Source organism: Lissotriton helveticus, chromosome 6 (genome assembly GCF_964261635.1).
Source record: "Lissotriton helveticus chromosome 6, aLisHel1.1, whole genome shotgun sequence".
Lineage (NCBI taxonomy): Eukaryota > Metazoa > Chordata > Amphibia > Caudata > Salamandridae > Lissotriton > Lissotriton helveticus.
Genome location: NC_136067.1, coordinates 382,628,968 through 382,642,637, shown reverse-complemented (window position 1 = coordinate 382,642,637; position 13,670 = coordinate 382,628,968). Strand labels below are relative to the sequence as shown.

At 44.5% G+C, this 13,670-nt stretch overlaps 1 protein-coding gene across 1 annotated transcript in view; it reads right to left on the bottom strand.

Moving 5' to 3' along the window:
• Positions 1-13,670, bottom strand: part of ADAM17 (ADAM metallopeptidase domain 17) — a 578,388-nt gene that overhangs the window by 80,011 nt on the left and 484,707 nt on the right. The window contains exons 14-15 of the mRNA XM_078647824.1: positions 7,116-7,250; positions 1,718-1,848 (exon numbers count right to left, since the gene is read on the bottom strand). Coding sequence (XP_078503950.1) covers positions 1,718-1,848; positions 7,116-7,250 — 266 coding nt within the window. The remainder of the gene's footprint in view (positions 1-1,717; positions 1,849-7,115; positions 7,251-13,670) is intronic.

Below are 13,670 nucleotides of genomic sequence, written 5' to 3'. Positions count from 1 at the left end.
TCCGAGCTATCTTCCGCGGCCCCATAAACTTCTTTGTTGTCCCCTACCTCCTCGAAGTATTCAAGGTCCTGGCCCTCAACGGGTTCTCCGGGATCTGCCTCGACCTCCGTCGATGGGGGTGAAATCTGCAGGCGATGGCTTGGGCCTTCTGCCTCGGGCTCGTCGAAGATGTCGTCGGGTGCCGGAGCCGCTCACTGGGCCTCGAGGCGCGCCGCGCGCCGAAGCTTGAGTGTTTTCTTCGACCTGAACTGTGAGCAGGCCATACAGTTGTCCTCGTTGTGGTCCGGCGAGAGGCATTTGTTACAGACTGGATGCACGTCGATATGTGGGTACTTGGATCCACACACGGGGCAGCGCTTAAACGGACTTCGTTCCATGGTAAGCTCGGCGGGGTCTTGCTGCGACGACAGGGCCTCGATGTCCGAAGAGTTAGTCGACTCCGCAGAATTTCGACTCGAAGAGTCGGATGAAGGCCGAGACCGTACGCAAACAATACCGACGCAGTCAACGAAGGCCTTTTGGCCTTAAAGAAGTATGTTTTTCCGATTCCGACAAGGAGACGTCGAAATCACATCCGAACCCAATGGCGGAAAAAAACAATCTGGGGATGGAGTCGATGCCCATGCGCACTGTAGTCCAGGGGAGGAGCCACCTATCTCGTGATACTTCGAAGACTCTTCCAGGACAACAATGTGCAATCATCCGGACCCAACACTAGGCGGCGATCTATGCAATAGATATGAATTTAGCAGCCCACATGCCTCGAACTAAAGGTTTTTATAGCCAACAAGATAGCTGAATGGGCCAAACATTGAATATAGATGACTGAGGGACTTGCAGTTCATGGTTTTAAATCTCAACAGGACCAACTCAGCCCTACATCTTTCCAACGCCAATAAAGCACTACTAAACTGGGTATTCATAACGCCCATCATGTAACGGGCTAAAATGGCAAAGCTGCAGGATTAAAAGCTACATAAATAATAATCTATATAGCACTAAATAATATGCAGGAGCCTTTGTGAAAATGAAGTGGCAAATGTTACATTTTTTAGCACACTTGAGCAATTAGACATCCCGACCCCTAGTAGGATGAAGAAAAAGCAAGATAGCGAAATGGACTGCATTCGGTCTGTTTTGATCAATTTACCTGATGTTCTAGTGTCTAGATAGTCATGGGATGCATCCGTGAACCTGAGCTGTGTGGCAGAGTTTCAACCTATAACCATCAGAAGTTGGAGGAACCTTAAACACATACCATCACATCAGAAACAGGACCATGACCAAATCTCACAAAATATGTTCTGATTGCCAAGGCAAGTTCATAGTTGTCAAAATAGACATTGTATGTTTTTGAACATACATCCACTTTAAGCTCATTGTGTTTATGAACTTCTTTGAAAAATATTCTACTTATCTCCATTTAGTGAAAGAATCTTTGATTGAAAGCTAGACTTAGGTTTACAAAACTTGTAGCATATTTTACGCAGAGATGTTCAGGTGACTACTACATTAATGAGTATTTTGTGCTACCTCTAGTCAACAAGACACCTTGAAGATGTTTACTAACATGACCACGGATAGCTTCTGATAGGTGAGACCCAAGTGAGAGACAAGGAGGACATAACATACTTCTAACATATAATATTTAAAAATCAATCAAAACTCCAGCTGGTAAGACTAGTAGAAATTTAAGGATAAAACGTTTTTCACTTACATTAGAATCACAAAATCCAACAGTGCAGGGCTTTCCTTTACGCAGGTATAGAAAGTGGTTATTGGCATCAACATATGGACTACATGTACCATTTTCATCTCGGCAGCAAACTTTACAGGAGTTTTCTGTAACTAAATATAAGAATGAGAGCATATTTCTTCACAACCCATAAATAAAATAATCTCACACTGCTGTTCTTGTTTTGGTGTTTATAAGAGGTTACATTGTCAGACAAAACACAAAATAAATAACAATGTCAGTAATAAGTACGGTTACTACCTTGCCTTTGATTGTGTCACATATCCTGCTGATTAGATCATGTTTTGCAGTTTTACAGTAGGGTTATACTCCTTTGTCATACCTTAGGTATATTTGCTTATTTTAATATTTTAAAGCAGTGGTTCCCAAACTTTTGACTCCTGAGGACCCCCAGTAAGTCACTACTGGAAGCTGGGGACCCCAAGCAAATTGTACTATTTCGATTTCAAACTTAAAACAGAAATTCGTGAAAGATACACCAACAAGTGCACACCAAACAAATACTCTAATAGCTAAAGATTGTATTATTTTATATTGAAAAATCTAACGATTTTAATGGGAACATTGGTGCTGCACCTTGGCGACTAACATTGCAACGTTTGCTTTTATTTTGCAGTACTAGGCTCTTGCTCCTGCCAGGGCCGTACTGGAAACCCAAAGCAGCTCTGGCACAGGTTGTCAGACTAGTCCCTGTACGGTGCGCACCAAGTGCAACAGGTGAGCCTTTCCACTACAAAGGGAGCTTTGGGGGCCCCCGCTACCCCCCTAAGAACATTAGGGAAAAATTGTGCATTCCACCTACATTTGTTATTTTATATTGAATTGAATTAGCTTTTAAAGCATAGTAAATGATGACTTTACTGTGTACCAGGATACAAAGATCTTTGTTGGGGCTCTTCAATGATTCCATCACTATCACCCTCCAACAGTGCTTCTTATCTCCCCATGGCCCCTCTATCACATGCATTGCATCTGTTTTATAGCATCTCTCATACCAGTGTAGGTCAGAGGCAATGAATCATATATGTGTTAAACAGTGTATAGAAAAGGTAACACAAGGCAAAGGGGACTTCACAGTGTAGGATTCACATGTCCTCTGTACTGGTAGGCATTTTTTTTTTAAAGTGCTTGGTCTGGAGAAGGACAAACTCAGGATTCAGAACATAACACAGTGGTTAGCATTGATGTTATTAATAAGAATGTATTTCTACCCAAATAAACCTTTATTAGCAGCATCAGGATAATGAAAGACTGAGAGAAAACATAACTTACTAACATGTACCTCTTTGATGGCAGTTTACAGCTCACTGTGCTAGTTTAAGATTGTAATTATGAACTGTACAGTAACAACAGAAGCTATGTGACAAAAGCAGTAACCCACTGAGGTGTGCACATAAAATATTGTTTTTTATGTAGACATGCTTGGTACATTTTCTTTGCAGCAGGCATATTAAACCTCTGCACTTCCTTAGAGGAGTCAATGCTGACACTAGTCAAAACTCTCCAGGAGGTTAATTAATTACCAGAAGTATCATGACACTTTTATGGTTGCTTTGAAAACTGCTGATCATACAAGAAACTTTGCAGTGCTTTTAAAACTGCTGCCTGCGGACCCCCTGGGAATGTGTCAGTGACCCCTAGGGGTCCACGCACCCCAGTTTGGGAACCACAGTTTTTAAGTGAAAAAAGGTTTGTATATTACTTTTTTCTGTTACAGACGGTGGATACCCTGGGACATGTATCTTAGCATCACTTTGTTTGGTCCACCACAAATATGTTCTTTGTAGCCATTTACAGAGGGCCTGCAGCATCTGCCTCATAGGCAGAGCTATTCCTGTGCAGGTTCTTGAAAATGTTATCTCCAAGTTCACTTAGTAATTAGCCAAGTACCAAGTGAAATGTTTTTGACTGAACACTGTGTGAGCCATAAAAGCTATTCTCAAATACAGGCAACTATCCATGTATAGAAGAGACAGGTAATGACACTTGGTATAAGTAAATAACATTGTAACTCATTTGTGTCTGGCTTTAGTTCTGGAGATTGGGAAACAAATCAGCAGTTCACAAAGTCTCCCAGATGATCTCTAAATTGAGATGACAAAATGTGTGGATATTGTTATTCTGTAGGCACAATAGAAATCAACCAAACTCTATGTAAAAGCTTAAACAATCTATGTACTTGGACACTGGTAGCACCTCACTCCTTTTCGATCGGGTCAAAGCATATCTGCTAATCCTCCAGTGTGGGGCAAGCACCCTTTCAGTCTAAGGATTTCCTAAGTCAACACTTTAGTTTCATCATCTTTGAAAGGGTATCAGAGATCCTTATGTTCTTTCTTTGGATTAACCAGTTTTGGTCAAATCCCTTAAAGGCTCTCTTGCAAGATCAGTACACATAGTATAAAGCCCCCTGAAGGTACTGATTCTTCACGGATACTTCTATCAGTCCCATTCTTCCTGTCACCTGCTTTTAGCAGGATCGAAAAGTAATCTCTGCCAACCTAGCTCTAAGTACTGTTTAAAGTTCTGGAGTTAAAATCTACATTTCTTACAGCAAAAACATCCTATCTATACTGTGAAGAAGTCCTGCTAAAACCAAATAGCAACAATATTATTTTTTATAAAAAACACAAACCAAATAGGGCTCATTTTAAAGCAATATCGGTCATTGAAAGTTTAAAGTGGGCTCTCCAGTGGGAGTCACAAACGCGCAGGCAAATAATTTCAGCACAGCAGGCTGAGAAAGACCACATCTCCCATGAACAGGACCAGAACCCTGGTGATCACTCTCAGTCTCGACACTGAGACACATTCTGCCCTTTCTTACATGCAGACCTATCTCCTACAGACTATGTCCTAGATATTTACCAAAGAAATGGTCGTCAACTCTGATAAACCTGTGCCAGTCACAGTTTGCCTACAGCTTCTTATCCCACCCAGCTTTTGTGTATAAAGCCCCTCAGCAGGGTCATAATACGTTGCAAGGTAGCATAGAGCTGGCTGCTATGGGCTAACCCTGACATGCCATCAGAAGCAGTCCTCAAGACATACTGGTTACTGTGAAGTCATGGCTCTCTCCAGTAAAGTTTTCTAGAATTCAAAGAGTCAACACAACACAAGAGGTCAAGATATCATGAAACTAGGAGTATAGGAGGCAAGTGTTCCCAGGTCATGTGCATATAACAACTTTCCTCTGCAATTCAAGTTTGCACCTTCTCTCCTACAATTGAGCAAGGAAAAAATACACTCCTCTTCAACAGAACTTCATCCATCATCAGAAAGAGCTTCCTGGCTCCCTCCATTTCATACTGGTCCTTGCTCATATGGATTTATTCTCACCAATTCATCCACAAATCCCTGTGCTTCTGGTAGTAGCTCTGACTCCACCTCCTGACACATCCTCAGTATCAGCTGATTTGGAGTAAGTTGAGGCACCTAAATCTGGTGCAGCAAATGATTCTCCAGGCAAATGCATTTTAAAACTGGTTTGCTAGACATCAGCATTGGCCAAAGTGTGCTCTGATTACTGGCAGAGTGGCAGTGTGCCCTGGTCATCTCCTGTACCCGAATCCCAGATGGAAGCCAGAGACCCTAAGTCTTTCTACAATGTAAACCTCAACAATAATACACAAAACATACACAAACACTGTATGAAATCCTTCACTTCTCTGCAACTGCTTAAATTATAGCAACTACACATAGGTCATAGCCACAAGCAACAAGTAATCATGTGAAATCAGAGCTCTCAGAACAAGTGGTGGGCAGAAGTAGTAACTGGTTTTGGACAGATAGAGGACAGCAATCAAGTATGAAACGAGCAAAGCTCAAGACCATCCAGTGTCTTTGTGTCAAAAGGCGACAAGGACAGCTACTTTCTAAAAGCTAGAGGACCAGGGGCCGTATTGCACAAAGTACCCCTGGGGTGCAACGGGCATTTGCCCCCACTTTGCACACCCCCGGGGGACTTTGGTATAACAGAAGGTGCCACAGACACTTGTGTGGCGCCTTCTGTAATACGATAGAGCCGGTGCACATAAAGCGCCAGCGCTATCTTGAGGGGGGTTTTCCCTCATCTGCATGGGGAGTGCCCCATGCAAATGAGGGAATTCCTTTGCCTCTACCCCCATGCCATATTACAGACACGGGCACAGGGGCAAAGAAGCCCTCAGGAGGTGCACAGACACCTAACAGGTGTCGCACGGTCAGTGTGTCCCTTGAGAACAGCCCTGGAGGGGAAAAGTAGGTCTTATGGACCCCCAGACATCCCTTTGCAGGCGGGGCAGTCACTGATTGCACCTGCCTGCAAGCGGATCTCTAATCCCCTTTAAATGTGCGGCCCGGTTGCCGCCTGCACTGTGAAAACACAGAGCGACTTCAAAGCAGCCGTTCCGTGCTTCTCTGGGGGCAGCACAAGTTCGTGGCTGCCATGGGGGCAGCGCATTCATCCTTTTCTTTCATTTTAAAGGGGCGCCCAGCGCAATGAAGGAAAATGCGCCCAATGTATAATGCGATCCCAGGTGCTCTTCTGCCAGAGTTCAGGCTGCCTACTGAGAAGCTATACTATGACTGTGGAAGTATTTGAGATCGTCTGAAAAGTGCACGCAAATCACCTTATCAAAACTATACGTACAGGTGTTTGAAGTCTGTAAATGCCTGGCCATGTAAAGCAGTAGATGGGACAACGTGGACCTTTTTGGCAACCCACCTGTGTACACTTGCATGGATCACTGAACAGTTAAAACATTGACATTCTAGGTGTGTATATGTGTACAATTTACTAGAAAATCATTAGCAATTCAAAAGTGTTTTAGTCAGAAGCTGATTGTTGAGTTCCGGTCGAACGAAGCATGTTTAAATGCGATCAGTGACTTTGCACATTCACACTTGTTCCGACCTGTACTAACAATCATCTTCTGACTAAAAGGTTTTCAAAACAGATTTTTTAAACATATCTTTATTGATGTGGCAACACTGTGGATCTCAAGTAAGTATTGTTGGTGCTTAGTGAAACTATCATCCTCGTAGAAGTAACCATCTTTATATAGTTATTTAGCTTAAGGGCTTACAATTATTAAAAGAAAACAAGAGTTAGAGGTCATATGGGTCTGTGGAACCTCTGACTAGGCATCACAGGGTAGCAATCGCTGGTGTAGAGGCTAAAAACCGGTGACAGAAGTGCAAAAGTCTTTACATTGCGTCCCCCGAACAAGCCAAGCCAGGACAGCATGCGCTACTGAGGGATGATGTAGGCACCAGATCTGTGAACTCGTATGAATCATTTGCAGAAGTCTTACTTATAGAGCACTAATAAACCAACAAAATAGTTGTTTTCCTAATAATATATCATAATAATACTTACCATTGCATGCGCATGATCGCAGCCCTTTCTCCCTCTCGCAAAATGGAACACATTCTCCAGCTGCACACTTCCCCAGATCAACACAAACGGTATCATTCGGTGCATTTCCAGGAGGCGGGCAGTCACTACTGTTACCTACAGATTTACAAAATATTAGTAATGGAAAAGTGTAAACATTCTATACATTTTTACAAAGTGCTTCTCTAAACATGGTAAACAACCTGGTTTTTGATGCATAACTAGGTGCCCATCATTCTTTCACTTGGTATGTGTCACTCTCTTCAAATTTGTAATAGGGTTTCTCTTATGTCAGGAATACTTTATTTATTTTTGTTTATAATTCAAAAACGTTTACAGAGAGCTCCCAAGAAGTTGCATCAGTTGAAGCTTTCCAGAAGTACTCATGTGTAGGCATTTACAAACACCTAATGGCAGTAGTTGAACACTTCCAATCATGTAAGCACTTAAAAAACGTGCATCTGCAACTTCAAATCATTTTCATTTTGTCTCTATTAAAATGTTTACACCTGAGGAGAACTCTCTCAGCTCTACACCATTTTTTTGGAGGGGGAACGGTTCCCAACCTTGATTGAGGCTTACTCTTGCCACTTCCCGGTTTCCGTCTCAGACTGTGCAGGGGACCTGCCTTACAAAACTATAGTTGCCAACGCACACATTGCACAGGGGTAGGAGGCAGATTGCTCAAATACTTCACGGTGTCAATGAAATGTAATATCATACCTTCTTTTCCTCAAATAAATTCTCTGTGTTCAAATTATATGTTTATGATCAGTATATATGCGTTCATTAAAATAGTGATTGCATGCTAGACAGAGCGAATTCTGCAAACAAATATAGCAATATTTCCTTTTTGTGGCTAGAATTTACACTGACCCTTCTTTTAGTGATACCTGCTGAAGAACCTATTTTCTTGTTTGTAGTTGTTTATTTGCTGATCACTAAACATCGTTATCAGCACAACACTAAAGTGACAAGATTGCTGAATAAAATTTGCCCAGCGTGTAAATGCACATGCATTCATAAAACAAGCAGGTACCCCAGCAAAGTACAGGTACTGCGACAGGAAAAGGATGGGGACACTAAAATAACAGTCTTCTTAAGTCCACTTAGCAAAAAACAGTCATCTTGATGAACTTGTGAAACCTGGGCCGATAATCGTGAACATTACCTGCACCATCTTGCTCGATGGTCCCGTTTTTTGCGCACACATAGGCCGCAGCCATTTTGATTGACCGCAACCATACCATTTTGTGTTCTGTTGTTCACCCCTGTCTCACCTGCACTTCCACAAGTATCTGTATAACCTTCTGAGCGACTTGGTATGTGTGCTAAGGGTCATAATCTAGCAGACATGCCCACCTTTGATGTTAGCTTAAGAACGACATTCTATTGCCGCCGCAAACCTCTGCATTCCTTGTTCCTCCCCATCCTTGTGCATGTAACCAAAGATTGTAGATACCAAAAGGTCCCGCACTAACCTGGTTTATTGCACCCCAAAGAAAGCACCTCCCGATGGACAATGGAATTTGTTTTCCTATCAACAGTAAAGGATGTTAAACCCTGACCAGTCTCACATGATTCCGAACCTGAGGCAAAGGCCAGCTGCCTGATAAACATCATATGTCCGACTGTTTATGATTGGGAGGGTACGAACCAACTTGTCCGAAATGTATGGCATCTTGTCCGGGGCGGGGTACCAAGCTTACATGACACCGCTCATAAAGATTGTATTGTCGAAACACTGTATAAAAGTAGCCTGTTGGAGATTTGAAGTTAGAACACCTTCCTGAGAGACATCCCGGTGTCTGCGGTAGACGTGCTCTCCTCTAGAGTAAATAAACCTCGTTCTTGCCTTCCAGTTCCCAGCGCCTGCCTCGTTATTTGAATAGAATCGAAAGTGAATTAAAGGTGATAAGCCAAGCAGCTTCGGGGGACTCAAAGGGGGCTGCTTTTCATCAATTGGCGTCCCAAGCGTGGGGCCCATCAGCGACTCGCCGGTCCAAGTAGGAGAGGTCCCAACGATGGAGTGAACAACTAACCGATTGGGGTTAACCTGCCTTGAGAGGACCCTCGTCTGGCTGCCGATCAACCTGAACTGCACCAGTTCCGAGCGGACCTCTCTCTCGAGTGACCTGTGGTCCTGACTGGGACCCTAAGGGATTGCCGTACCGATATCGGAGTGAGAGGACAACCAGGTGCTGGAAGGGGAAGACGAAGAACTGTCAATACGGTCCGGGTAAGGTCGTGAATTACGACAAAATTGACTGTCTGATTGTATTGAAATTGTTTAGTCGAATACTAGTATTCCGTTCTTAAAGTTATTTGTAGTAATTGAGACATTCCCTGCTTGCAAACAACGTAGAAAAGGAATATTTCCCTCTTTGCAGGCAGCGAAGGGCAGGTAGTGTGGACCTTTGTCCACGACCTATTGAGATATTTATATTGACGGCTTGTACGTCATGCCTGCCTTCTCAAAATTGTTTGATTGTTTTGGACCAGACCGTTTTTTAGAGGTCAGTCATCCAGCACCACCGGAGGGCACCCACAACAAGGACATGTATGTTAAATATGGAGTAGCCATTGTTGCTTATAGCAAACTGTGGCACAAATACACTAGGAAGGACCGGGTAAATCAGTGGCCACTGACGGCATCTTTTGATCTCGCTAAAATAGAAATATTAGAAATAGCGCTCCACAGAAAGAAAGCTACGCCAGCCATGCTTGACAGCTTTGGCCTCTGGCGAAAAGAAGCAACTCAACGAAAGAAAAGAGACTAAGCCAGGCAGGATAAAGAGATGCGAAAGTCTGCTTGCCAGACCTGTAAAAGGTTAGAAGGTGAAATAAAAGAAAGGGAAAACGATAAAAATGAACAAGAATCAAAAATATCAGGCCAGTACCCTGTTAGAATGCCTTCAACTCTTTACCCTGAGTTACCGGCTAAACAGAGAATAAATGATGACCTTTTGTTAGGCCCCCCGATCATCTACATGCCACCTCCTTATGCCCCCACTCATCCCGTAGTACAACGCCAAGAACAGCAAGGTACCAACGGAGACGCCACAACCGTGTCCGCTCCAGTCGAGGCACTTGCACCAAGTGCCTCATTGACAAACGCATTAGTAGAAATAGGATCGATAGAAAAAGAGTCGCCCAGGGTCCCACGACTAAGTACGCACGAGCGGGCAAACATTGACAAGATAGTTTTTTTATATTTTGTTTTTTATAATGAAATGTATTTTATTGATTCACACAGTTCAATGTTTAATAACAGTTATTCTAATTAAAAACATTTATGAAGCTTTACAATTCTATCTTTGAGTCTTTTTCACATTTTTCAAGCTACAAAGTGCAAACATAGAGCCAACCACAAAGAGGTTCTGCACTTCAGGCAAACAACAGAGAGCTCCAGCTAAGAATGCTTTAAATATTATGGTAAGCTCTCCTGGTATCATTGGAATCCATGACCCAGGAAATAAACTGTTTCAAATGTTGCGGGGCTGCTGTGCTGCACTCCCTGCAGCCCCCACAACATTAACAAAAATGCTAGTTTGAGCCCCTTACACACCTAGGGACACCGCTGGATTCAACCAAATATGTTTGAAAAGCTCTCACAGGGTATTATGGGGTGCTCCTGGCAAGGAGTACTGAATAATAAATCATCGGTCTCTGTTTCATATTTCTTTTTTATCTATATTTTGGTTGTCTCAGTGCCCACCCTGGACACCAAGATCCTTATTTTTTTTTTGGGCCATGTGGGGGAGCTCCACGGTCTCCTGGCCCTGCCAGCTCCCAGGCCAGCACCCATCCTTGTTGCAGTGGGATCTGGCTGCCCGCCCGGCAGGAGCAAACTTTGTTTCCCTCCACAGAAGAGAGCAGGCAGGGGCAAAACCGTGTGCTCACCTTTCTTGTCACAATCGCATTCGGATGGTACATGGTTCTTCCGCTAGCTGTACAGAAGGAAGAACGTTAAGACAGCTCACGCGCGATGCGTGGGGAATAGCATCGCGCAACAAGGAAAGACTACACTACCCAGGGAGCGTAGCGCGAGTCGCGCTAGTAACACAGGTGAAAACGATCAGGACGGCGCACAAGCAATCTCATGGGCTATAAGTAGGCAGGGACGCTAGAAGCGCTGCCGATAATTGTCTCGCAGTATCGAGGGTCCACAGCGGCTTGTTCCTTGCTCCAGCCAGATTCCAGGAGGAGAGGGCGTTGGTCCGGAGGTTCAGGCACCGGCTTCGGTTTTCTTGCTCCGTCGAGGTCAGGTAAAGAGGCAGAAAGGTAATCTCCTCTGTTGGAAGAGACGCACGTCTGCGTACTCGTGCAGAGGAGGAGTGCGCACATAGAGGCGCTTAGGCTGTTGTACTCTCTGTTGGAAGAGACCGGCTGGTCTCATGCAGAGAGGTTCAAACGCCTGTATTCTCCTCTGTTGGAGGAGTCGCCTTTTTCCGGCGTACTCGTGCAGAGGAGGAGGGCGCACATAGAGGCGCTGGGGAGGTGATTCTCTCTGTTGGATGAGACAGGCAGTCTCGTGCAGAGAGGAAAACGCCCCTTTTACCTAGCCTATCGAATTCCCTTCGTTTTCAGTTCATTGTTGTTTTCTTTACAAAACGGTGTGCTAAGGCTTATAAGCATCACTGAACATATTCCTGATTTTTGACATTGTTTTCTGTCTGGGGGTGAACATTGCAGTGAGTCCTGCGTATCAAGGATTCCGTATTTCATTTGGAGACAAAGTGCGTTGACCGGATGTTAATAGACACAAGTCTCTTTTGGGGATTATTTGCAGATAGACCTTAGTCCAGAGATATTGAACTCATGTGGTTGAATCTATCTCCTATACAAGCTATCTGGTTATTATTTGGAAGAGACCATGCATGTAAGCAGGTAATAGACTAGAGCTATTCTATATCGAGGTCAGATAAAGAGAAGAAGGCAGATACAGGGGTTGATCTTTTGTTGCTTGTTTTGTCTCCTTTGCAGGTCAACTCCCCAGAAGTCCCCGTCCTGGTTCCTGTTTTTTCCCCCGCTCAATCGCGGCCAAAAGTCTGTGCTGGTTGCAAACCGGACTTGGGTCGATTAAGATGTGGGCCCCCATATAGCATCACACAACCCTGAGGGAAGGAGAAACGGAAGGTCACAACATAATTATCGGCCCACGTATTACTCTCTCCCGGTTGTGTGAAGCATGGCCACCCTAGAAGACGTAGTCGAAGCTCTGGCTTTGATGCAGGCTGACCTAGCCGCATCACGCCAGGAGAACGCTACCTTACAAGCTAGAGTAGATCATTTACTGAGAAATCCCTTTGATATAGGGGGAACGGCACGCCCCAACGCGTTAGTGGTAGAAATGCCTACACAGGTCCCTCTAGCTCCACCAGAAAGATTCCATGGGGACATAAAAAAGGTCCAAGTGTTCATGACCCAAATACTACTACATTTTACATGTAAACCTAAACTGTTTCTCACGAATCAAGCCAGAGTAGCTTTTCTTATTTCCTACTTGGGAGGGGAAGCGGCTCAATGGGCCGTTCCGATAGTCCGGAACGACGACCCGTTATTACATGATTGGGACGAGTTCAGAGTCAGCTTTGAGCACACATTTGATGGAAGAGCGGATACGTTCTCCGCGGATCGAGATCTCTTGGATCTACACCAGGGAAGCCAGGATTTAGTGTCTTAGCTGAACAGCTTTCGGAGGTTGGTGGCCGAAACGGACTGGCCAGAGGCCAAGAAATCGGCAGTGTACTATCGGGGGTTAACAGACGAGATGAAAGACGTGCTGGCCCAGATTGATCCCCAACCAGCCACGTGTGCCGCTCTCATAGACTTAACCTTACGTTTAGACCATCGGCTGCGCGAAAGAAAAGGAGATGTGAGGAAGAAAGACAAAACAGTGTCCTATGGTGAGAGGACAGCAGGTCCAGACAAGAATAACAGTGCCACTGAGGCGATGGACATTGGAACCGTGAGAGCCTCACTGACTCTTAGCGAAAGAGACCATCGCAGGAGACAGGGTCTTTGCCTTTACTGCGGAAAGAAAGGGCATTATTTACGGGAGTGTCCGGTCAAACCCAAGTACGGAAAACCTCGGGTCGGACAAGCGTCGGTGTTAACTGCGGAGAAGGAGGAGGGAAACGCCAAAGCCTGAAAGACACAGAAGGGAGGTCTTCAGGCAGTAAGGTGATCCCTTCCTTGAACACGAGAGAGACCCGGGCGAAAGAACATTTCGTGGTAACCATGACGCTCATGGTGGGAAAAGAGGCTATAGAAATAAACGCCATGATAGATTCTGGAGCCACCGGATGTTTCATGGACAAAGAGGTGGCCTCTAGGTTAGGGGTGACACTAGAGCGGAAGGAAGTGCCAGAACTGGTTTATGCAGTGGACGGAAAGGAGTTGGTTTCTGGTCCTATCCGTTATCACACCGAAGAGTGCGTAATGATCTACGAAGACTGTCATCAAGAACGAATAACGTTTAACATCATCCAGGCTCCTATGTACGAAGCCATATTGGGCCTTCCTTGGTTGAGG